Below are 25,429 nucleotides of genomic sequence, written 5' to 3' on the forward strand. Positions count from 1 at the left end.
GGAGATATAATCCAAATTGTCAGCGAGATTTCTTTTTTGGATCCATATAAAATTGGTTTGGCAGTACTGGTTAGGACAGACAACATGGCATATTATGGGTATGTGATATCACATACCCATAATAGTAATATTACCATGTGCTTTGTTGTAGTCCATAGTCATTTGTAAATTGTTGCAATGCATTTGCAGCTCCGTGTAGAAAAATAAGGTTTAAATTCTTGAGATTTTACTTTTTTTGTGTCACTATGAATGCATCTAATTCCTTGACAATTTATTTCTAGATATCAATGAATGTATACTTAATATATCAAGTTGTCAGCAAATTTGTAACAATTACCTGGGTGGATACAACTGCAGCTGCGAGGAAGGCTATGAAGTGGATGAAAGCAACAGCTCTCTGTGTGTCGGTAAGGCTGTGGACTCCATGCTGTCGTTCAATTGTTTTACATGATGTTTAAGTCTGGAGACGTTGAGAATGTTTAACTAACAGAATCCTATAAAAATATTTATTTTTTCTGCTTTTCTTCAGACATTAATGAGTGTATAATTGGTGCCAACCAATGTGCTAACAATACCAACTGTACAAACCTTCCTGGGAATTATACCTGCCAATGTTTACCTGGATATGAAGGAAATCCACTTATACTCTGTGTTGGTAAGGCCTATTGAGAAATACAAGAATTCTTTAAACACATATACTTCATAACTTCTGTCACCTTGTAGTATGTGTAACTTTTTATATTTTCACAATTACGTCTGTTGTATATTCTATATTGTCTATAGGCAACTTCTGTGTGTCATACATTGACTGCAGTGAATTAATATTCAATATTTTGGAAGACAGGTTTTAACTTTGTATTATAAAATTGTTTATATATTGGACTGTGAAAATAAATTTATATTGGATACACATCCATATTCTTTAAAAGTTGACAACTATATTATAGATTCTATATTTCATGTTTAGAATAAACTTAAAAGGCCAATGCTCTATCTATCTATCTATCTATCTATCTATCTATCTATCTATCTATCTATCTATCTATCTATCTATCTATCTATCTATCTATCTATCTATCTATCTATCTCATATCTATCTATCTATCTATCTATCTATCTATCTATCTATCTATCTATCTATCTATCTATCTATCTATCTATCTATCTATCTATCTATCTATCTATCTATCATCTCATATCTATCTATCTCATATCTATCATCTATCTATCTATCTATCTATCTATCTATCTATCTATCTATCTATCTATCTATCTATCTATCTATCTATCTATCTATCTATCTATCTATCTATCTATCTATCGATCTATCTATCTATCTATTTATCTATCAATCTCTCTCATATCTATCTATCTATCTATCTATCTATCTATCTATCTATCTATCTATCTATCTATCTATCTATCTATCTATCTATCTATCTATCTATCTATCTATCTATCTATCATCTATCTGTCGTATATATGCTGTATAATCTACTAATGTAATAACTATATCTCCCACAGATATAAATGAATGTGCCCTTAACATGTCCAACTGTCCTAATCAATCTATGTGTGTCAATACCAATGGATCCTTTATATGTGATTGTCTGCCAGGTTATGGTGGAGTAAACTGTTCAGGTAAGATTTAATGAGAAAAACAAGTACATAAAGCTGCCATTTATTGGAATTCCCTAATGTGACTTATTCAGAAAATGTGTAGCCTACTCATCTGTCCTTATACTGTAAGTTAAGGCGTGATATTCTCAAATAAAATCAAAATCCATTAAAATAATTTAATTGTTCTCCATTTATAAAGCAACATCTTATGATAGTTTCCCAACAAGTTTGATGACATTTTATTCACTGGCCTAACCAATGTCGATTAAAGAGGTTATCCCACAAATTATTTTCATACCAAAGCCTAGAAATGATGTTAATAGCTGTTTTAAAGTATTTTGCAGTGTTTCTAGCATATAAAAATAACTTTCTCATCTTTTTCTTGTTTCCCTGTGTCCCCCCTGGTGCTGCTACTAATCCGTACTGCTAGGGGTGGACTCTGAGCAGAATCAGTCTCCTTCCCCTCTGGCAGCTGACAATATAGTCCCCTTTTACTTTTTCTGCAGATAGGTAGTAGTGAAGATATACTGTATACTGTACTGTGTAATATCCACAGTATACACTCCATTAGTAACCAATGATAATATAATGAATTAAAACAGTAAAGGCTGAGTGGGCATGTGAAGGGTTCATATCTGCTCTCAGAATACAGAGCTTTAGGCCTTATTTATACGTTCAGTATTTGATGAAGATTTAGGCGTGGATTTCACACCAAACTTAGTCAGCATAACATACAGAATTTACTTAGCTAAATTTTTGATCTTCCGCTCTCTTCCCGGGGAGTCCATACTGGGCGAGGAACAGCAGGGAAAAATCTTGTCTTGACAATAGAGGTTGTAGCTAAACTCCAAATGGATGGGAACGGTTTGTATACCCCAAAAAGTGGCAGTTTTCCCTTAATAACTCCCCATACACTAAAGTGTTATTTGTCCAAAGTTCAACTAACACTCAGGTCATGAGTTTAAACCCACATCTTGTCTTTCACCTTAGGCGTTAAAGAAGTAGCAAAATAACAGCATCTGGTCAAAGCAGATATTACTGATAACAGCGAGACAATAAGTCTCAATACATTGATCTAAATCTTCAGCACGCTATAGCTCATCTTGTTTTTGTCTCAAGCATTTACGTGCAAAATAACACTCTATAAAATGAAGAATAGCATACAAAATGGAAGCAGTCATACCCTTGACATATAATTCACATTACAAATATGCCATATGCTCTATCTGCACGGAATAAGCAGCATGCTCTATAGTCCGCACAATAAAAATGGAAGATTAACCCCATTGATTAACAATGGGGCTCTTCCCCGTTCACAATTGCAACACATCCGCAGCAGAAATCCGGTGTCAGACTCAGATTTCTGCCACCTAACCTCTTGTAAAATACACGTTGGACTAGCCATAGGGCAAATACTGAATGTGTGAACATACCCTTACAGTCCTAACAATCTGAGAAGAAGGCAACTTCTGAGCTATACTGCCATGCTACTGCAGAGGCTCTGCACCATCTATGACAAGCATCAAACAAAACTATTTCTATTGGCTGCTCTGCAGTTAACAGATGATCATCGTGCAGAGAACTGGTTGTGGGGAGAGTTAGTTTTAATACATATGACAAGCTCTCTGTCGAGCCATCAGTTCAGTTGAAATGACGGAATCGGCTGAGAAAGAACAATACAGCTTCTATGTATACGAAATACCTAGAAGCTATATTATAAATAGTTAAAAAATCTGTAATAAAAGTCAATTTAAAAGTTGCTTAAAAACACATACCACGTTCATTTAATAATAAAAAAAACAAAATTACTTCCAAAGGTGTACATAGCGTTTAAGTATTACATTATGTTAGTTAGAATTATGTCAACATAGATTTCATGAGGGTGGTCGTCACCACTAAATAAAACTGCATAGCTCTTATGGTGTTTAATGATCATGTTTTTCTACTTCTCTCTGCAGATATAGATGAATGCCTGGAGAATACCGCCTCTTGCCCTTTGCATTCAAACTGTAACAACACAATAGGTTCCTACAAATGTGAATGTTTGGAAGGGTATGATGGCGAAAACTGCACAGACATTGATGAGTGTTCAACATCACACAAGTGCAGTTTTTGGGCGTACTGCAACAACACTGAAGGCTCCTATACCTGTACATGCAGGAGTGGTTATTCTGGTGATGGGAAGGATTGTGTAGGTGAGTATATCTGTTAAAGTAATAGTACTTTCCTTACCTCACATAATAGATATCCATACTTGCGCAAGCTACACACTTTCTTCATGATTATTCCCTTTCTCATACTTCACTTCGGCTTTCTACTATATCTACTAACAATTTAATTATATTTATTAAATTTTGCAGATATCGATGAGTGTTCTGTAAATTCCTCCATTTGTGGGGAAAACGCAACCTGTAAGAACACTAATGGAAGCTATGAATGCTCTTGCAACGCAGGATTCAACCTTGTAAATGGAACTTGCGAGGGTAAGTACAGCACAATGGATTAAGTTATTAATTTACCACATTTTAGTAAAGTTCTTTACCACGATTAAAGGTGCAGCTGGTAACTGCAACTTAGCACACAGTTTAAAAGATGGAGAGAATTCTGAAAAGGACAAGTACAATTATGACACCTAAGTTTTATATTTTTACCAGTCAGACGGTGACGTAAAGTATTTGTCCTATGGCTGGTTTAATAGAAAATGGGGCCATGGACAATTAACAAAATAAGGCCCCTCCCCGTCTTGCCATTTTAAGACAATTTGTCTCGTAACTTGAGCCCACATAATACCACCATATAGGGCCAAAATAATACTGCCTTTAGGAGCCCACATATTACTGCAATTCAATTTCCAAATAACACGACCATACAAAGCTCAATAGTACTGGGTGATTTTAGTTTGTTCCTGGGGTTCCTGTCTTTAGGGGACCCCAAAGAAATGGGAGCAGTGGGCAATGATGCAATTTGTCACCTCTTAAAACTGGCCGTGGCCCGTCCCTCAAATAAAATTGATCCAGTCTGCCGTAGCCTATAAAATTCAATACATATAAATTTGCTAGACCAAAATACCATATTAACTACTACAGTATGTACACTACTTTAGTACTGTAATCAAAGACAAGCTGATGCTAATAGAAAAATGAACAGGAAAAAGGCAGTGTAGTATTGGGTAACGGCACCAGGCTCAGGAGGACAAGGAACGAGGCTGGGTAAGTTTGATCAAGGCGATCCTTTTATTAAAATGACGACACGTTTCTGGACCGGACTGGTCCCTTCGTCAAGTCAGTTTACAATGTTTGCACGTGTAAGGTGCTACTATATAGAATAATAAAACCGGGAAAGAACCGGTGCACAGAAATAGATTTTACAATTGCAATCACAAAAGCCGTTGCGGGTTTAAAACCCTCCATATGGCATTTAAAATGAACACCAAGTTTACTCAAAGCAGTACATAACATTCATGTTTTTCAGTTTTTCAATTATCAGTGTACATTTATTCATTGCAATGTTTCCAACTCTTGGAATATAATTAATGCCCGAGTTTTTGTTGTAATGGATTATCATCCAAAGTTTCCATCCAGTTTACTTTTATAAATTGATGTACAAGCATATAGTTCTAAAAGACCGTTTTTATCGTATGTACACTTTACTTTTTTTGTGTTGTCAGTACTTTGCGTCGTATTGATGCTTGTTTAGAATAAACTTATATCTCGTTCCATATTGATCCTTCATATATCTCGTTTTACACGCTCAGGTGGGTGGAATAAGAGGGGTATTTCATTTTCATAACCCATATTCCATTTCTTCGCAATTAAGTGGAAAAAATATATAAAAACATTTAAAATAATGTGTATAAAAATTAGTAAGAAGGGTGCAGGACTGCTTGTCATGTGTTACCTTTGATAATAGCCTTTTTCCTGTGCAGGAAATATATGATCGCCTATAAACTCAGGCATTTTTTTGTACCAAATTCTCATAAAAAATGGTTTATAAGAAAGGAAGTTCATAATTGCAATAAAAAACTATAAGTTACGTAATAGTACTGCTTTGAGTAAATTTGATGTTAATTTTAAATGCCATATGGGGGGTTTTAAATCCGCAACGGCTTTTGTGATTGCAATTGTAAAATCAACTGCTGTGCACTGGTTCTTTCCTGTTTTTTTTTATTGTATATAGTAGCACCTTACACGTGCAAACATTGTAAACAGACCCGACGAAGGGACCAGTCCGGTCCAGAAACGCGTCGTCGTTTGAATAAAAAGATCGCCTTGATCAAACTTACCCAGCCTCGTTCCTTGTCCTCCAGAGCCTGGCGTCGTTACCCAATACTACCCGGCCTTTTTACTGTTCATTTTTCTATATACGTTGTCTCCGGTAACAAGGAACTATTACTGAGGGACTGCTGTGGGTTGCAGCCGGCAATCAAAATCATCTCATTCCATGCATAACCTTGGGGGAGCGCCGTTGACCCCTCACCTTTTCTATTTTGCTGTGCAAGCTGATGTTAAGGCCCTTTTACATGGGCCAATGATCAGGAAAACGAGTGTTCACAGAACGCTCGTTCCCAATCATTGCCGTGTGTAAACAGGGCAACGATCAGCCGATGAACGAGCAAACACCTGTTCACCAGCTGATTGTCGTTACCAGCTGATTGTCGATTATCGTTTATGCAGCAGAAAATATTATCGTTGTCGGCAGCACATCTCGTGTATAAACAAGGAGATGTGGTGCCAACATGATAGAAATGTATGGGGATGAGTGATCATAGTAACAAACATTCTTCCCCATACATAGCACCTTGTGAAAGGAGCAAACGAGCGCCGATCAACAAGCTGTCTCGTATTTCGGCGCTTGTTTACATGGCCCACATTGGGCCATGTAAGAGGACCCTAAAATATCATATTACTCTATCATGTTATTCTAGCTGTCCTTTTCGTACATAGCACATTAATTGCCCTTTTTTAGTGAATTGATATAGCAATAAAAAAAAAAGATTTTTTTCAAAACGTAAACTAAAGTAACTAAACTTTTAAAAAACTTTCATCATAGAGACATATCAAAAGTTTTGATCGGTGAGGGTCCGAGCTTTGAGACTCCCACCGATCGACAAAACGAAGAGGCAGAAGCACTCGAGTGAGTGCTGTGCAGCTTAGTTTCTGATCGTCGTTTCTCAGCTTTCCTCGGAGCGGTATATGGGCTCAATAGAAAGTCTTTCCAACGAAAGCTATTCAAAAACTAAGTTGCTCATTGTTCACACGAGAGCTTCTGCCTCTTCATTTTAGCGATCGGTGGGGGTGTCAGTGCTTGGACCCCCACTGATCAAAACTGCTGACATATCACTTTGATATGTCAAAAGTTTTTTAAAAGTGTAGTTACCCTTTAAGCAATAATTAAAACACAACTAAACCGGTTTCTTATGGTCGGTTTGCACACAACAGTTTTTCAATCCAGCGATGACTGATGGTGGGTTGAAAAACTGTTGTGAGTATCTTCCTATCACTACAATTACTATGCATAATTCATTCCATTTTAAACGCAAGCTCAGTCGAAGTAGCATATCTATTGTAAATGTCAGATGAGCGACATATACTGATACGTTTATGATAATTATTATTGAGCTTTTTGTGAATTTAATATAGACAATAATTGTAGATCACTTAAAAATTAACAAATCATAACAATTATTGCTACATGTAAATGTACTGGAGTCATTGACTTGTTGCAATTGTACAGCAATAGCTTAAATGGACAATGTTATTTCAACAAACTTTGCATAAATTAATAGTACAGGTGATTATAAGAAACTGTGTACAAGGGGCATCAGTAAAGGAATAATCTACATTGGAGAAACAAAACAAAAACTAAAAAAACCAGGATGACCCTTCACAGACATGCAATAAAACAGCAGCTGGATACACACGTGGGAAAATACTTCTCTGGACTTGATCACAATTTGGCAGATTTAGGCTGGGTTCACACGTGGCGGAATTTCACTTAAATTCCGCTGCGGACACTCCGCAGCGTTAATCCGCAGCGGAGCCGTTTGTCCATTGACTTACACTTTAATTTAGCAGTGTTCGTTTAGACGAGGCGTAAAATTCCGCTGCGGAGCATAGGCTGCGGAGCGGAATTTGGTGTCCGCAGCATGCTCTGTCTGTTGCGGAGCAGTGGCGGACTCATGGCGGAATTTCTCCATTGACTTCAATGGAGAGTCAAAATTCCGCAATGAAGTCCGCAGATCTTATGTGTGCTGCGGAGCGTATTGGTTTTACTACCATGACATTTCTTCATTCTGGCTGGACCTATGTATTTCTAGGTCTACAGCCAGACTGAGGAAGTCAATGGGGCTCCCGTAATGACGGGAGCGTTGCTAGGAGACGTCTGTAAATAGTCACTGTCCAGGGTGCTGAAAGAGTTAAGCGATCGGCAGTAACTGTTTCTGCACCCGGGACAGTGACTACCGATCTCAATATACATGTATCTGTAAAAAAATATATAAGTTCATACTTACTGAGAACTCCCTGCGTCTGTCTCCAGTCCGGCCTCCCAGGATGACGTTTCAGTCTAAGTGACGGCTGCAGCCAATCACAGGCCAAGCACAGGCTGCAGCGGTCACATGGACTGGCGCGTCATCCAGGGAGGTCGGGCTGGATGCCGAAAGAGTGACGCGTCACCAAGACAACGGCCGGTAAGTATGAAAATCGTTTACTTTCACTAGGGAAAGTGCTGTCCCTTCTCTCTATCCTGCACTGATAGGGAGAAGGGAAGCACTTTTCCCGCAGTCCGCAGCAGATAGTCCGCATCAATGTACTGCACATTTTGTGCAGATCCGCAGCAGAATCTGCAACGCAGATTCTGTGCGGCATTGATGCGGACAGTTGCGGAGGAAATCCGCCACGTGTGGTCATGCCCTTAAAGGTCCTAATACTGTCCAGCAATCATTTAAGGAATAACAGAGAAAGAAAAATTTGGGAATTCAAGCTGATGATAAAATTCCAGTCATTGACACAGGGCCTCACTGTAACACCTGGATTTATGAGCCACTACATGGACACACGTCACATCCCGCATCAGACTGACTCCAGATGCCTTAACTCCTAAGTCATCACCCCTATAACCTCAGTTTTATTGCCTCGGCTTATCTTAATGACGTATCACCTCATGTACTAATTGTCTTTGTGTAACATCTTAAATGTTGAGCTTTTTCCTAAGTTATTCATTTGTAAACTGCCTGAAGAAGGAGCCTGTGTGCTCTGATAGCCGCATATAGAACTTTTATGGGTAGCCAATAAAGGTATCATACCTACAATACTTTTGTCTTTTTTGACACAAAAGTATTTAACATTGCATATAAGAAACTTTGTAATATGTCTTATCAGAGTAAGAAGCCTCTTTCTGCTCTTATCTGGCTGTTTTCCTGCTCCCCCTCCCTATGTTAAAGAGACTCTGTCACCACATTATAAGTGCCCTGTCTCCTACATAAAGAGATCGGCGCTGTAATGTAGGTGACAGTAATGCTTTTTATTTAAAAAAACGATCTTTTTTCACAACATTAGGAGCGATTTTGGTTTATGCTAATGAGCTTTCTTAATGCCCAAGTGGGCGTACTTTTACTTTTGACCAAGTGGGCGTTGTACAGAGGAGTGCATGACGCTGACCAATCGGCATCATGCACTCCTCTGCATTCATTTACACTGCACTAGCGATATAGTTATATCACTATGTGCAGCCTCATACACAAGCCCTAACATTACTACAGTGTCCTGATAATGAATACACATGAAATCCAGCCTGGACGTCATGTGTACTCAGAATCCTGACACGTCTGACTCTTTTTTGTGAGATTCCAGCAACGGATACGAAATCTCACGAGATCACGGAGCTAAACGAGATTTGGTTTCACTTTTGCCGGAATCTCACAAAAAAAGAGTCAGAAGTGTCAGGATTCTGAGTACACATGACGTCCAGGCTGGATTTCATGTGTATTCATTATCAGGACACTGTAGTAATGTTAGGGCTTGTGTATGAGGCTGCACATAGTGATATATCTATATCGCTAGTGCAGTGTAAATGAATGGAGAGGAGTGCATGATGCCGATTGGTCAGCGTCATGAACTCCTCTGTACAACGCCCACTTGGTCAAAAGTAAAAGTACGCCCACTTGGGCATTAAGAAAGCTCATTAGCATAAACTAACATCGCTCCTAACGTTGTGAAAAAAGATCGTTTTTTTCAATAAAAAGCATTACTGTCACCTACATTACAGCGCCCATCTCCTTATATAGGAGATAGGGCACTTATAATGTGGTGACAGAGTCTCTTTAAACTGATTTTCACTCTGAAATTCAGCTCTCTCCGTCTTGAGTCAGATTGCAGCTCACATCTATCAAATTACATATGTCTATGGAGAGGGGAGGGGGAAGAGTGAGCATAAAGTGCAGGAGATAAGAGCAGAATGACAGGCGTAGGAATTTTCTATCACAACAAAAGAACTTAATTCACGTCAGTACAGGTCAGTACTTTTCTGTATATGTCCTGCATGATCCTTCAGCTGTTTCTGAGTGAGAAAGAAGGTTATGGAGCAAATTCTCCTAGTCTTACTGTATGTGGTGTACTGTGTGCAGTACGGTGTAATTGCAAAATCAAAGTCATATAGTCGCCAGAAATAGTGGTACTCCTCATGTACACACACGGCAGCTTATCCTGAAAAGTCAAATGAAACAACAGGTACCCTTTAACATAAAGGAGAAATGTATATGTGCTAAGTGTGTGCTCTGATGCTTTCTTTACCTGTTAGTTCACATTTGTACCTTGCACTTTGCAGTTATGCCCAAATTTTTATATGTCAGCGCCAATTTGCAATTCTTTAAGGAGCTAATAAACTATGTATATTTTTTCACAGATGACGTAGAATGTGATCGTCCAGAGTACTGCTCAGGAACAGAAGCAGTTTGTATAAATACAATAGGCAGCTTTATATGTGTTTGCAAGTCAGGTTACAAAGAAGTCAATGGCAGCTGTATCGGTAAGTACATTTGTTTGACTTTACAAGATCTAAAAATAAAACACTGCCATGTTTAGAACCCATAATTATGGAACCTGGCTGAATTCATGCAACTTAATCCACACAAATGCATTGTTGTATTAGGTTGCATTCAGATGTATTTTTGCACTATTTCGTAGAAATTACTGTAATTCATCAAATAATACATTTCAGTTTTCTACAAAATACATCTAAAAAAATATCTCATATAGATGACCATTACGTTTTTCCCATGTAGCATAATTGCTGCAGATTTTATCCCCACTTCTGCCCTCTTCTTCTCTGCAGCGGCAAATCTGCCCAAAAATCTGCACTAAATCAGACACGATTGGATGCAGACATTCTGTTCTGCTGGAACTCCATGCCGAATATGGGTCGGATTTGCTGCTGAGTTTTCCCGCTGCAAATCCGACTCGTGGGAGCATGCCCTTCCCTGTGTGAACCAGGCCTTACTTTCAAGACGGACTGCATGTTTATACCTTTCTGTGAAATCAGCTTTAGACCTGGTGACCATTTTTCTGTGCTAAGTAATTTAATGCGGCTAGATAATTAATGACCACCATTTTTGGACGGACTAAATTTAAATGTTGAAAGATGGTAATACTATGTAGATTTAATAGCTGCCATAATTGGTATTACTTGTAGTTAACTGTTGCTAGTAAATAAAAAAGGGGGAAAAAACCAAAAACCTTCTAAACAATATTTAATTGATCCAGTGTAATTTAAATATTAGGCTCTGTTCACATATGTGTTGCAAGACTCTGTTCAGAATGGAGCAGCATGCAGTGTTATTACTGCCGTTGAAATGATGGAAACCTCAATAGAACCTTATTATAATCAAGGTGGTCCATAGGGTGCCGTTTGGATCCGGCACATGGTCATGGTTTTTCTGTTGAGTGTGAACACAGCCTTCAGTAGCTATAATTTTTTAGATGTTAAACCAATAGTCTAGGGAAAACTTTAGAAAGGCCCCAAGAATGTTCAATACCATATAGAAGAATTTCTGGAAGTAGCCAGAGAAAAATTAGGAATCTTTGCAAATGCTCTTGATTTATAAAGTCGTTTTGTGTCTATAGCTTCTATGCAGGCCTATGTGTTTCCATAGTTACAGACTACAAACAAACAGAGGTTTGTGTTGAACCTGAGCTCTGGAGCCTGAGAGAATCCAAAAAGTCCATTTGCCCTATTTAAGGAGACTAGTATCATAAATTATCTGACAGTTAGGGCCCTGTTACAGAATAATTTTTTTTGTTACTGAAGGCGATTTTAATTAAGCAATACAAATTTTTGCAAAAGTGTTCATGGCCTTTAATCCAGCAACACACGTGTACAGAGATGTGTTATACTAGTATGATAGAGGAAATCATATAATGATCTTCTATTACTTACTGTTTTTATTGCTGTTGTTATGACTATTACCAATTTACTTTCTGCAATATCTTCATTTGTATGATTTTTTTCAGATATTAATGAATGCGCGGATTCTAGCTTGAATAACTGCTCCGTAAACGCTGTCTGCACTAATGTGGCTGGATCTTTTGATTGCCAGTGCATGGAAAACTATACGGGAGATGGTGTCAACTGTACAGGTAAGAGAAAATATAAGTTTATATTTATTTGATGTTAAAAAGTCATTCATTTAATATAAAATTATAATTTGTGTGTAAAAATAATTTTTTAACTGAAAAATAAAACGGTTCACCTAATTCTGTGAGAATGTGATGTTTTCAAATCTTTTATCTAATTTCTATATATTTTTTTATAGTTGTTGATGAATGCAAGTTAAATACCACTTATTGTGAACATATTTGCACCAATTTTCTGGGTGGACACATTTGCAGTTGTAACAATGGATACAATGTGAATGAACAGAACAGCTCCAAGTGTGATGGTACTGTCTTTAATTTTTATACATTAAAATGTTTTTTGTTTTTTTTGAATGTAGTAACTTAACAGTTTTCCAAATACAAATGTAACAATCAGTAACAATTTGGACATACTTAATGTTTATATATTTATTGATATGTAGACATAAATTACAATAGTCTCATATATTTACACATATTGATGAATGTGCAAATATTACTTCTCTCTGTTCTGAAAAGGCCAGATGTACTAACATACCTAGAAATTACACATGTGATTGTAAACCTTCGTATGTAGACGATTACAAGAACAACTGAACTAGTAAAATGATGACTGGTCTACATTAAAACTAATACCCGAGTAATTTCTATTTTGTAGTGTAACTATAGTGGGTGCAGAGCTAGCAGTCACACATGTGCCCTGATGCCTGAGGGAACTTAAAGGTGCCTCTTCCACATTTCCAGTTTTTGAAATACCACATATTATAGATTTTGTATTGGTCCCAGGAGCTTCAAGTTATACATCTGGCAATATTAGTAAAAAATGTACAAACATACAAAAAAAGATGAAACATTTACTAGATGTAAAATTAGATTACCTTTTAATAGAACTAAAGTTATGTCCTAGTAAATGTTAAACACTGTTTGAAATCAAATATATCTGCAAAATATCATATACTGGCAAAAAAACACATCTAATGGATCAAACAAAGACAGAAAGGAGCATACCATGCTCTATACCATTTTATTAACTTATCTTTCAAACATTACCTTTGTGTTTACCTCTTTTAGATATTGATGAATGTGCTAATATAACTTCTCCATGTGCTGCAAATGCCTCTTGCAATAACTTACCTGGAAACTATTCCTGCCACTGTCTGCCTGGATTTGAAGGCGATGGCATGCATATGTGTACTGGTAAGTACTGGTGACATCACATATAGATTGCCAATCTCCACTTCAGAAATTTAGGGACAACTGAGCTTGAATTCACGGACAGACCAAAATTTCTACGGACACATTACAAAATCATTACCTGTGCACTGTGCAGGGTGTTAAGAGTAATTCACCAATCACAGCTCCGCTTGTAGCTTTCCGCCCCCGCTAACTTAGGTGATGTTTTCTGATTAGTGTCGTTCACTATCCCTTTTTTCTCCATCCGGCCCAGATCACTGTGCCGACTTATTGTCCCCCTTGTAGATAGCGCCACACAGCCCGCCTAGTAGATAGTGCCACACAGACCCCCTTGTAGATAGCGCCACACAGTGCCCCCTTTGTAGATAGCTGCACACAGCCCCCCTTCTAGATAGCCACACACAGCCCCTTCTGTAGATAGCCACACAACACCCCCTTGTTGATAGCCACACGCATCCCCCTTGTAGATAGCCACACACAGCCCACTTTGTATTTAGCCACACACAGCCCCCCCTTGTAGATAGCTACACACAGCCCACTTTGTATTTAGCCACACACAGCCCCCCTTGTAGATAGCCACACACAGCCCACCTTGTAGATAGCCATACAGCACCCCCCTTGTAGATAGCCACACATAGCCCCCCTCGTAGATAGCCACACTGCCCCCCTCGTAGATAGCCACACACAACCCCTCTTGTAGATAGCCACACACAGCCCACCTTGTAGATAGCCACACACAGCCCCCTTGTAGATAGCCACACACAGCCCCCTTGTAGATAGCCACACAGCCCCCCCTTGTAGATAGCCACACATAGCCCCACCTTGTAGATAGCCACACACAGCCCCCTTGTAGATAGCCAAACACAGCCCCCTTGTAGATAGCCACACAGCCCCCCCTTGTAGATAGCCACACATAGCCTCACCTTGTAGATAGCCACACAGAGCCCCTCCTCGCAGATAGCCACACAGATCCCCTTGTAGATAGCACACATAGCCCCCTTCTAGATAACACCCCCTTCTAGATAGCCGCACACAGCCCCCCTTGTAGATAGTCACACATAGCCCCACCTTGTAGATAGCCACATACAGCCCCTCCTCGTAGATAGCCACACAGTCCCCTTGTAGATAGTCACACACAGCCCCCCTTGTAGATAGCACACACAGCCCCCTTCTAGATAGCACCCCCTTCTAGATAGCCACACACAGCCCCCCCCCCTTGTAGATAGCCACCCACAGCCTACCTTGTAAGTAGGCACACACGGCCCACCCTTGTATTGTAGATAGCCATGCACAGCCCACCTTGTAGATAGCCACACACAGCCCACCTTGTAGATAGTCACACACAGCCCCATTCTAGATAGCACCCCCCTTCCCTTGTAAGTAGCGCCGCACAGCCTCCCCCTTCCCTTGTACTTAGTACAAACAGAGCGGACAGCGGTAGCCTACCGCTACCACTCTCTGCGAAGCGAAGTGGCGGATAATCAGTTTTGACAGAGGGTCAATGACATCACTGGACTGGACCAGTCCAGTCACTTGAGCTCATGTCAGGTGACTGGATTGGTCCACTCCCAGCACCGACCTCACTTGGCAGCGGCCAGCCTGCATATTTTCAGATTCAGCAGAATCTGGAAATATGCCTGGCCGCGGCCTACTATACCTTTGCACTGCGCGTGTACATTTTGGGGCATGCACAGTGCAAATTTTTCGGGAGACTGCAAAATAATCCCGGACGTGCTTTTCTCTGCTGGATGCTACGGACGGCAGAAAAAAACACCAATTTTTGCGGAATGTCCGTAAATTTACGGACATTTGGCAACCCTGCTTTATATACAGTACCTAAAAGTATGTGGGATACTATTCTGTTTGCTAATGCATATTTGAGATATTAAACAATCTTGTTGCAATTTTTATTTTTTAGCAATAAATACCACAACTGAATTTCCAACGGCAACTCCAAATAGTAATGAAACAGCAACAGACACTGTAACAACATCAGCTGCAAATGAATCCACAGTCAATCAGACCATAACCACGACTCCTGTGACATTTACAAACACCAGCATTGTCACTCCTGGTCTGAACTTAACAAGTCCAACAATACCTGACAATCAGACCACCATCACAACTCCAGTTACTGTTACTGTTACTAACACCAGTATGGTCACTCCTGCTTTGAACTTAACAAGTCCAACAATACCTGACAATCAGACCACCATCACCACTCCAGTTCCTGTTACTAACACCAGTATGGTCACTCCTGGTTTGAACTTAACAAGTCCAACAATACCTGGCAATCAGACCACCATCACCACTCCACTTCCTGTTACTAACACCAGTATGGTCACTCCTGGTTTGAACTTAACAAGTCCAACAATACCTGACAATCAGACCACCATCACCACTCCAGTTCCTGTTACTAACACCAGTATGGTCACTCCTGGTTTGAACTTAACAAGTCCAACAATACCTGACAATCAGACCACCATCACCACTCCAGTTCCTGTTACTAACACCAGTATGGTCACTCCTGGTTTGAACTTAACAAGTCCAACAATACCTGACAATCAGACCACCATCACCACTCCAGTTCCTGTTACTAACACCAGTATGGTCACTCCTGGTTTGAACTTAACAAGTCCAACAATACCTGACAATCAGACAACCAGCATCACTCCAGTTCCTATCACTAATACTAGCACTGTCACTCCTGGTAATAATGCAACAGGTCCCATTACAAGTGCAATAATACCTGAAAATCAGACCACCATCACCACTCCAGTTCCTATCACCAACACCAGCATCGTCACCCCTGGTTTGAATGTAACAGCTCCAACAGTATCTGACAACCAAACCACTACCACCTCCCCAAATACTAACACCAGCCTTGTCACTTCTGGAGTAAATGTAACAGTTCAGAGTACAAGTCCAACAGTGTCTTATAATCACACGACCATCATGACTCCAGTTCCAGTCACTAATACCAGCATTAACACTCCTGGTAATAATGCAACAGATCCCTTTACAAGTCAGAGAATACCTGACAATCAGACCACCATTACCACCCCAGTTCCTTCCACAAACACCAGTACTATCACTCCTGGCAATAATGCAACAATTCCCTCTACAAGTCCATCAGTGTCCTACAATCAGACCACTATCACCACTTCAATTCCTACCACAAACACTAGCACTCCTGGTATAAATACAACAATTCCATCCACAAGTCCAACAGGATCTTACAATCAGACCACCATCACTTCTCCCATTACTAACACCAGCCTTATAACTTCAGGAGTCAATATAACGATTCAAAGTACTAGTCCAACAATATCTGACAATCAGACAATCACCACTCCTGTTCCCATCACAAACACAAGTACTATCACTCCTGGTACAAATTCAACAACCCCCACTACAAGTCCAACAGTGTCTAACAATCAGACGACCATCATCACTCCAGTTCCTGTCACTAATACCAGCACTGTCACTCCTGGTACAAATGCAACAATTCCAACTCCAAGTCCAACAATACCTGACAACCAGACATCAATCACCTCTCCAGTTCCTGTCGCAAACGTCAGCACTGTGACTCCAGTCGCAAATGCAACAATTCCAACCTCAAGTACAACAGTATCTAACAATCTAACCACCAATACCACTTCAGTTGCTGTCACAAACACCAGCACTATCACTACTGGAATAACTGCAACTATTCAGAGTTTGAGTCCCACAGCAACTGAAATCCATTCTACTATTACCACTCCTGTGACTGTTATATCAACTACAACATCATCAACTACAATAACCCCAAGGTCAACATCTTCCCCTACAACACATTCATCAAGTACAAGTATTGCTCCAACGTCAACCACCACTGGAAGTATCATAGCTGGTAAGTACTTTCAACATATATTAGAAAACGTAAGTTTACCAAGGATTGTCAATGCTCCAGTTATCCAATAAAATGCTCACTTAAATCCAAGAAGAAATGCATACAGAGTAAAAGCCACATTTCAGCTATACAATGGACTCTCTCAAGTCCATGTAAACCCACCACCAACATATATATATATGTATATATATATATATATATATATATATATACATACATATACATACAAATACATGTATACACATATATATACACCCACATACATGGATATTTCTTACCAAAACCTGCCATCTTCATCATCCTGACACATGTTGGATACAAAAATGTTGATATAATCATTACTACAAGTAAAAAACATCACATACTTACAAAAGTTAATTGCATATACTGTTAAAACCCAATAAAACATGTAGTTGGATGGAATCCCGGATCAGTGGGCGGGTAGCCACATGTCCAGAATCACAACTAATCATGTATCTCTTCCTGGTAATTGTACCAATTGCTGTGAAGTAGGTGGGGAACAACTAGGCAATATGTCAACATCATACTCCAACTAACCTCAGTAGAATGACACAACTTATTTTGCACTAGATCTCCTGATAGTAATGACGTGCATATGATTGCATGGGATTTCCCATAGCGTCCTGGCAAGGTATACGATATGCCACAATGCTATGGGCATTCCATTCTCGTATTAAAAATATATAGTATTAATTAAATATAGAATTTAGTGGGGTAAAATATATGGATACAGAAGAGATTAGTTTTATCATTTAACTTTTTAGAGCTGCATCACCGTGCACCATAATACATAGAAATTAAAGGGTTTTTCCAGACCCAAGAAGTTATCACCTATACACTGGTGATGGTGGAGTTCCCGGGTCATCCGTTCCCCCCAGCCGCAAACCCGACTTGGCATTTTCCATCAGTGCTATAGACCTTGAATGAAGTGGCAGGGTGCATGCCTGACATGTGCTCCATTCAACACCCACTGGCTGTGGCTGGGGGGAGAACAGGGGACACTTCCTGGCACCGGAATACCCCTACATTTCTATGTATTGTTGTGCAAAGGGATAAAGCCCTAAATGGTTCATCTGTATCTTTTATCCTACTAAATTCTATATTTAATTATCAATATATTTGTTGATTACATATACTATTGTGAAACACACATTTTGGGGATGTTTGTAAGTGACCATGTTTGGTTTTATATAGACAATGTTTTCCTATGAAAAAAAAAAGAATAATTATATCTCAATTATTTTTACCGTAGCTGTTTCCCTTTTTCCATATGGAACATATGCAACTGATATAAATTACAACCGAAGAACAACAGATTTTACATCTCCAGTTTTCCAACCAGACATAGGATTTCCCTTTGGAAACAGTTTAAGGAACTTTGTCTATGTAAGTATTAATTGCTCAGATCCATACCCTTCCCGGAAAAATCATGGAAAAATGAACCTAAAACTGTTTTTTTTTGTAGTACACCGACAATGGTCAAATTGTGTTCCCAAGATCCAAAAATAGCATATTTTCTTATACTAACCCGCCCGTCAATGGATTTACTAAAAGTGATAGTTTGGCCACAATTGCTGTGTTTTGGAGTGATGCAGACTTGTCTAAAGGTGTGGGAACTACTTACTATCAGGTAAGTTTACTGCAATATTTAACAAGTGAAGTGGAGTGTATAGTAAATATAGTGAAATGAATATTTATACTTGTCAGGAATACAACACACGAAAGAACAATGTCGTTCTTGAAGTTGAGAAAATCATTAGCAACAACTTAAAGATTTCATACACAGCTCAGTGGACATTGAAGATTACCTGGGAGAACGTCCCTGCATATCCAGCAAAAGAAAATGACATCCAGGTTAGTAGATGAGAAATCCTTGACTAATTTTAAAACTGAAGCTGTCTAAACCATCATTTATGGCCATTTCTGTTTATTAATAATATGAATTATTCTTTACATGTTAAGACTAATACATACCAGGCTGTGTTGACCACTGATGGATACCAGTCGTTTGTGCTGATCCTGTTTAAAGATGGCGGTATGAATTGGGAGGAAATAACTCGTCTACCAAAACCTCTAATTGGTTATTCAAGGTAAGATTTCAGTGCAGTTTCTCGTGTTTTATTGCTCCTTCTACCTTCAAAAACTCAGAGACATGATAGGCTAGCAATTTGAAGTTGGAATAATCCGACATTAAGAGAGTCATCATTAATAAAAAAAAAAAATAGTCCAGATAACAAGAGTGGCCATTTCCATGGCAGATAATTGGAATCCATCTGTAATAAAAACAAAATTTAGTCTGTAGTGTTGTATACCCTATAAGCTAAATAGTCTGGACTCCAGACTGATACATTGTATATCACCAATATGTAATTCTTGGAAAACCCCTTTAATGTAAGAATCCGTAATTTAGATGTGAAATATATTTTCCTTTGGGAACATGCATTACAATTCTATAGCTTTTTTTTATACCAATGTGAATTGGCACCATGAATGTTGTTTGCTTGGCATAGTATAACATATAAAATAATTCACAACTTATAGTTGCCTATTCTATGCCTGAATATAAGGATTTGTTAGATTGATGATTGTCTGTAGGCTTATTTAAGTAATAAAAAATATAATTTTGCAGCAAACTAATTGAGTATTTTCAATTATTAGTGGGAACCAGGATCAGTTTTTCTTGAATGATCGCAAAGCTATGAATATAAACCGTCCAAATCTCGATATTGGAAGCAATTCAGGTATGTGTAAGAAATGATATATAAAAGAAAGATTCTGGCAAACATTTCTGTTTGCTCCACGTTAAAATAGTCAAGATAATGTACACGCATTAGAAAATAAAATGGAATTGGTAAAATGCTAACTTACAGTATTAGTGTTATTACATTTTGTTTAAGTTTGTTTAACTAGGATTTGTAAGGGTGATGATAGTAAGTCCCTAGAATTTAAAACTCACTGGATAGCTGATTTTCCATAAGAATCAATGGTGAGCTGCAGTAAGATGGCGTACAAATTAAAGTTTTTTGTTTAGACTATAAATTGCTCGTATGATGACCTTTCATTCCACTCAAAATAGGAGTCTCTGAGACTCATGAGACACGGCCAGCATCCCTTCCCTATCCCTACACATTTCCACAAGGCTGTGCATCAATACTTTGGCTATCTTGTGATATTTCCCTACAAATATTGACTGGGAGTGCACTAGGGAAGAATCAAAATGGGCCAGGCGCTATTTATACAGAGCCTGTCCACACCTATAGTTTTGATCAGGTGTATAAAGTACACTAAATCCGGAGCTATATAGTTCAGAATACAATTTTATTTCAAGAGTAAAATGCTTTTATATTTAATAAAATGTAAAAAAAAATTGTTTTAATATTATTTTTTTATGGAATATTTAATCGGAATGATACGTCAATCTAATATTAATGCATTGTTCCTTACCTTATTCTTGCAGATTTGAGAGGACTCTGGATTTATCCATTGAATAATCTAGCAGTGGAAAACAGTCGCATGAAATGTCTCAGTTGGTCCATGGATCAGCCTAATCCCTCAAATTGGAATTCCGGTTTGTTGTCATGTCCCTGTTTATACCAGCAAGGTCAGGCTGATTCTCGCTTCAGAGCAACAAAAGCAGGTAGAGGAAAATCCTGAATCTTATTCTTTATCAAGGGGGTTCTCATCCTAAAAGTATTTAAAGAAAACTCAAATGGGGAGTAGCATGGTGCATAATCTGCTTTCACGTTTTTAGAATCGTGTCAATCGAGTTTGATCTGAGCATCTTATTCACTTGTGACAGACAATATTGCCTTTTAATGGGGTTGCCAAGTAGCATACTATTCCAGTTGCGTTGAGTGGGCAGAGATGCTTGACAGTGCTCAAAAAGGGCATTCCCTATCTCTAAGGGCTCATTCTCATGGCTGTATTATGGCTCTGTACAAGCTCCGAGTTGTGGAAAACCGTAATAAAGCATGATCATTATTGTTGTAAATTTCCCTCTGAAAAGCCACAAATTATCTTTACTGAACTTAAGCTCCACTGATCTGCATGCCAATCCGTGGTAGGAATCCGAGTTTCATATGCAGATTTCTGCCACGGATTTTCTTCAAAATCCACGGTGGATTTGTCAAGCGCAAATTCTGATCGTATAACCAGAGCCTGCCTGTGAGTATTCAAGCATTTATGCCCAACAATTTTAAAGTCCTTCTACTCTGCCAAATAAATGTAAAAATTAATATGTGAAAAGTATCTTTTATTCTGCAATTTATCACTTAGAATTGTGTGTATCTTCAATGATTTGTTACACCAGTATATATAAATTTCAGGTGGGTCCTATATCAAAATGCTTCGCAGCACATTTCCAAACAGGTACAATGCAGGCGTGAGATGTGTATACTACCGCCAGAATCAATTCTTAGAAGGTTTCCAGGAACGGAACTGGAATTTCTATTCATCAAGTAATGGTAAGTAAAAAGATTAATTTAATTACAAAAAACACTATCCGTACGAAAACCTGTAGAGGTGCTGTATGACAGGTATGACAGATAGTTCTATTCAGATTAATGTGAAAAGATGCAGTGAAATGAATGACACATAATTTTTTTTCTAAAAGTTCAATGAAATGTTTTATGTTTTATCTTCTACTAGATGCAGAGCTTAAGGCATTTGACTGGTGTTGCAATAATGTAGATGATCCTAAGTTCTGCTCTATATACATGCAGAAGAGACCATCAATTAACTGCAGGAACTACAGGCCACCAAGACCAGGTACATCATTTACAAACACACAATTTATAGAGCAGGACAAAATAATAGTAATAAGCCGACTTAAAATATTGTATAAAATATAGCCTTTGTTGAAAAAAAATTAAAAAAATGGATGTGATAAATAATACATCATTTAATTTTCCATTCAGAACTTTTAGCTAGCTGGATGACAACCCATGTGTAAGTGTTACTGCCATTTATATTGTGTCACTCAGCTTTCCATAGAATCATCTGAACACTGTTTTTAACATTTTGACAGAAGGAGGACACCTCAGGGTGTATATTCACTGTACAACTTTTTTTTTGTTTGCAGGGAAATGCTCTTTAGGGATATGTTCACATGGCAGATTTTCCTCGGCGGGTCCCGCCGCAAAATCCGCCGCAGGATTATTCCTGCCGTCAGCAGAAAGATTCCTACTCCCATTCACTTCAATGGGAGGTTTGGGCAGAATCCTCCCGAAGATCGGATAGGACGCTACTTTTGTCCGCTACCTGAAAAAATCAGCTAGCAGGAAAAATAAGTGTTCGCCTCCCATTGAAATTAACGGGAAGCGGAATCCGTGGCAGATTCTGCAGCAAAATATTACTCTGTGTAAACATAGCCTAAAAGTTTCTTTAGAATGCTAGTATTTATTTTAAGTAATGTTTTTGTCATTAGCAGGGACAGCATTTGCGTATTGATTCTAAATCTAAATAATGTGCTGTGCTCGTTTTTGGCCTAAGTTTAGCGTATATGCCGGGAAAAACTCCCGATATATGCGTTAAACGTAGGTTGTGACGGATGCCTTAACAGTGGCATCTGTCACCATAGAGTTCAATGATATACAGTGAACTTTTCGTTATGACCGTGTACTTAACGTATACGATAACAGATGCCACTATAGTCTATGGGCAACAGACGCCACTATTAGGTTTACGTTTATCTCATACAACACCCCCATGAACTATAAAGGCTTTTGTTTAACGTATACATCATTAAAGTCTATTCAAAAGCCCATACATTGGCATATGTCACCTATAGGCTCCCATGATTAAAAAAAACAACGACGTATACCAGCCCGACGGAAACCAAATGGACACTCTTTTTGCCTCCCTCAGGCAAATGGAGACCAGAGGACACATTCAGCATGTACGTCGGGAGCTTTCCTGATGTACAGGCTAAATGAAGGGCCAAAATGTGATGTGCACTGAGCCTTGATAAATGCTTCAGGCAGCACCTTGGTTAGCTACACCTGTGTTATTCACATTCCACATATGATAGATTATGATCTAGGTGCCTCAATAAACAGATAATCATTTGCATTCTTTGCTACAGGATGGATGTTTGGCGATCCTCACATTACGACTCTAGATGGGTTCAGCTACACTTTCAATGGACTTGGAGATTTCACCCTTCTTGAAGGATCAGTTTCAGACATCTCTTTAGTTTTACAAGGTCGTACGGTGCAGACTGGAAGAGCAATGGCCACCAACTTCCAGGCATTTGCAGTGCAGTACATATCAAGCAGTGCCAATGTTACAGTGAGTAGCAGATTAACAAAGGAGAAATGAGAAAACAACAACAATATGCATGAGATCCATATTATGTAAAGATTTTATTTCAAGGTGTTAAACAGTGGTTCTTATATCAACCTGCTCATAGCATTTTATCTCATGTGCCACCTGTTTCTTCTTGTCTTGAAGAGTAATGCATGTGTTTATTTTCCTCACCTATTGTCCAATATTCTTCGTAAGGTATCATATGAAAAAAAATGTTAACATAATTTTGCATAGTTTTGTGCTAATCCATATCATTAATAAATAACGTTCATCCTGTGGAATAGAAAAGATGAAATTTGGTAGTATTGGTTTTGGTCATTGTCATGGTTCCAGAGCATAATATAATTTTTTATCCACTCACAGGTGGAGTGGTATCTGGACAATGCTAATAATACCATCGCTCTCCTTAATGGTCAGAATGTGTCATTCAACTTTTCAGATGGTAAGTGTATGTGTGTGTATATATATATATATATATATATATATATATATATATATATATATATATATCTATGTTCTGTTTTATTCGTGTGACATATGGTATATAATTCATTAAGGCTTTCCACACAAACTAGCAGCAAAAGCAGAAATCAAGGCATTCATTTTATCTTCACCCTCATTTTCTCACCTTGTGAACAGTACATTTTGAAAATCGATAGAGCTTAGGGCCCTTTTCACACAGAGGTTTTTGACGGGGTTTTTGACATGGAAGCCACGGCAAAAACTGCCGAAAATGCCTCCCATTGATTTAAATGGTAGGTGGAGGTGTTTTTTTTCCCGTAAACGGAAAAAAAGCTTGAGGGAAAAACAAGCGGCATGCCATTTCTTCAGGCACTTCCGTCTCTGACCTCCCATTGACATCAATGGGAGGCAGAGAAAGTGTTTTTCGGGGAGTTTTTTACCCACGGCGCTCAATGGCTGCAGCCGAAAAACGCTGTGAAAAACGTTGCGAAAAGTGCTGCAAACGGCATGCAGGCAGGTCAAAATAAATTTTGAGGCAGATTTTCGTGAAAAAATTTGATTCGGACCGAACCTGTAATACAAGAAAGCCCCTAAAAATCGTGTATAACACTGTTTAAAAGCCCTAGAAGCTCTGTATAACACTTTTAGGTCACCCATGAGTGTATCCAAGTACTTTTGAGCTGTCTTTAATGCAAAGTTAGTGTCAAAGTTACGCCAACACGTATGGCTATAGGAAAACGGATGGGACACGGTGATAACTAACAGAAACCACTGCACTTGTGCATGTTGTATGCTTAATGCATTGTTAAAAAAGGTACAAAAATTAACCATTTTTGGCGGCAGATGCCTGCCAGGGTTCATACATATAAGGTGGTAAAAGAAGAAGCAATGGCTTTTGACAAGCCCTCAAAAAATTTACCCTTTATGGTGGCAGATGCCTGCCGGGGTTCTTCCATACATGGATGTAAAAGCAACAAGCAATGGCTTTTGACAAGCCCTCCAAAAATTGACCCTTTTTATTGGCAGATGCCTGCCGGGGTTCTTCCATACATGGATGTAAAACCAACAAGCAATGGCTTTTCACAAGCCCTCCAAAAATTGACCCTTTTTATTGGCAGATGCCTGCCGGGGTTCTTCCATACATAGATGTAAAAGCAACAAGCAATGGCTTTTGACAAGCCCTCCAAAAATGTACCCTTTTTATTGGCAGATGCCTGCCGGGGTTCTTCCATACATGGATGTAAAAGCAACAAGCAATGGCTTTTCACAAGCCCTCCAAAAATTGACCCTTTTTTTTGGCAGATGC

At 38.7% G+C, this 25,429-nt stretch overlaps 1 protein-coding gene across 1 annotated transcript in view; it reads left to right on the plus strand.

Annotated features, from left to right (window-relative positions):
* MUC4 (mucin 4, cell surface associated) overlaps positions 1-25,429 on the plus strand; it is a 125,254-nt gene that overhangs the window by 37,507 nt on the left and 62,318 nt on the right. The window contains exons 33-54 of the mRNA XM_075863666.1: positions 282-407; positions 530-655; positions 1,525-1,641; positions 3,579-3,815; positions 3,981-4,103; positions 10,522-10,644; positions 12,126-12,251; positions 12,428-12,553; positions 12,724-12,844; positions 13,315-13,445; positions 15,361-15,433; positions 17,291-17,334; positions 18,608-18,741; positions 18,821-18,985; positions 19,063-19,209; positions 19,318-19,445; positions 20,014-20,096; positions 20,813-20,992; positions 21,681-21,818; positions 22,003-22,122; positions 23,438-23,643; positions 24,025-24,103. Of these exons, the coding sequence (XP_075719781.1) occupies positions 282-407; positions 530-655; positions 1,525-1,641; positions 3,579-3,815; positions 3,981-4,103; positions 10,522-10,644; positions 12,126-12,251; positions 12,428-12,553; positions 12,724-12,844; positions 13,315-13,445; positions 15,361-15,433; positions 17,291-17,334; positions 18,608-18,741; positions 18,821-18,985; positions 19,063-19,209; positions 19,318-19,445; positions 20,014-20,096; positions 20,813-20,992; positions 21,681-21,818; positions 22,003-22,122; positions 23,438-23,643; positions 24,025-24,103 (2,853 nt within the window). The remainder of the gene's footprint in view (positions 1-281; positions 408-529; positions 656-1,524; positions 1,642-3,578; positions 3,816-3,980; positions 4,104-10,521; positions 10,645-12,125; positions 12,252-12,427; positions 12,554-12,723; positions 12,845-13,314; positions 13,446-15,360; positions 15,434-17,290; positions 17,335-18,607; positions 18,742-18,820; positions 18,986-19,062; positions 19,210-19,317; positions 19,446-20,013; positions 20,097-20,812; positions 20,993-21,680; positions 21,819-22,002; positions 22,123-23,437; positions 23,644-24,024; positions 24,104-25,429) is intronic.

This window comes from Rhinoderma darwinii, chromosome 4 (assembly GCF_050947455.1).
Source record: "Rhinoderma darwinii isolate aRhiDar2 chromosome 4, aRhiDar2.hap1, whole genome shotgun sequence".
Taxonomy (NCBI): domain Eukaryota; kingdom Metazoa; phylum Chordata; class Amphibia; order Anura; family Rhinodermatidae; genus Rhinoderma; species Rhinoderma darwinii.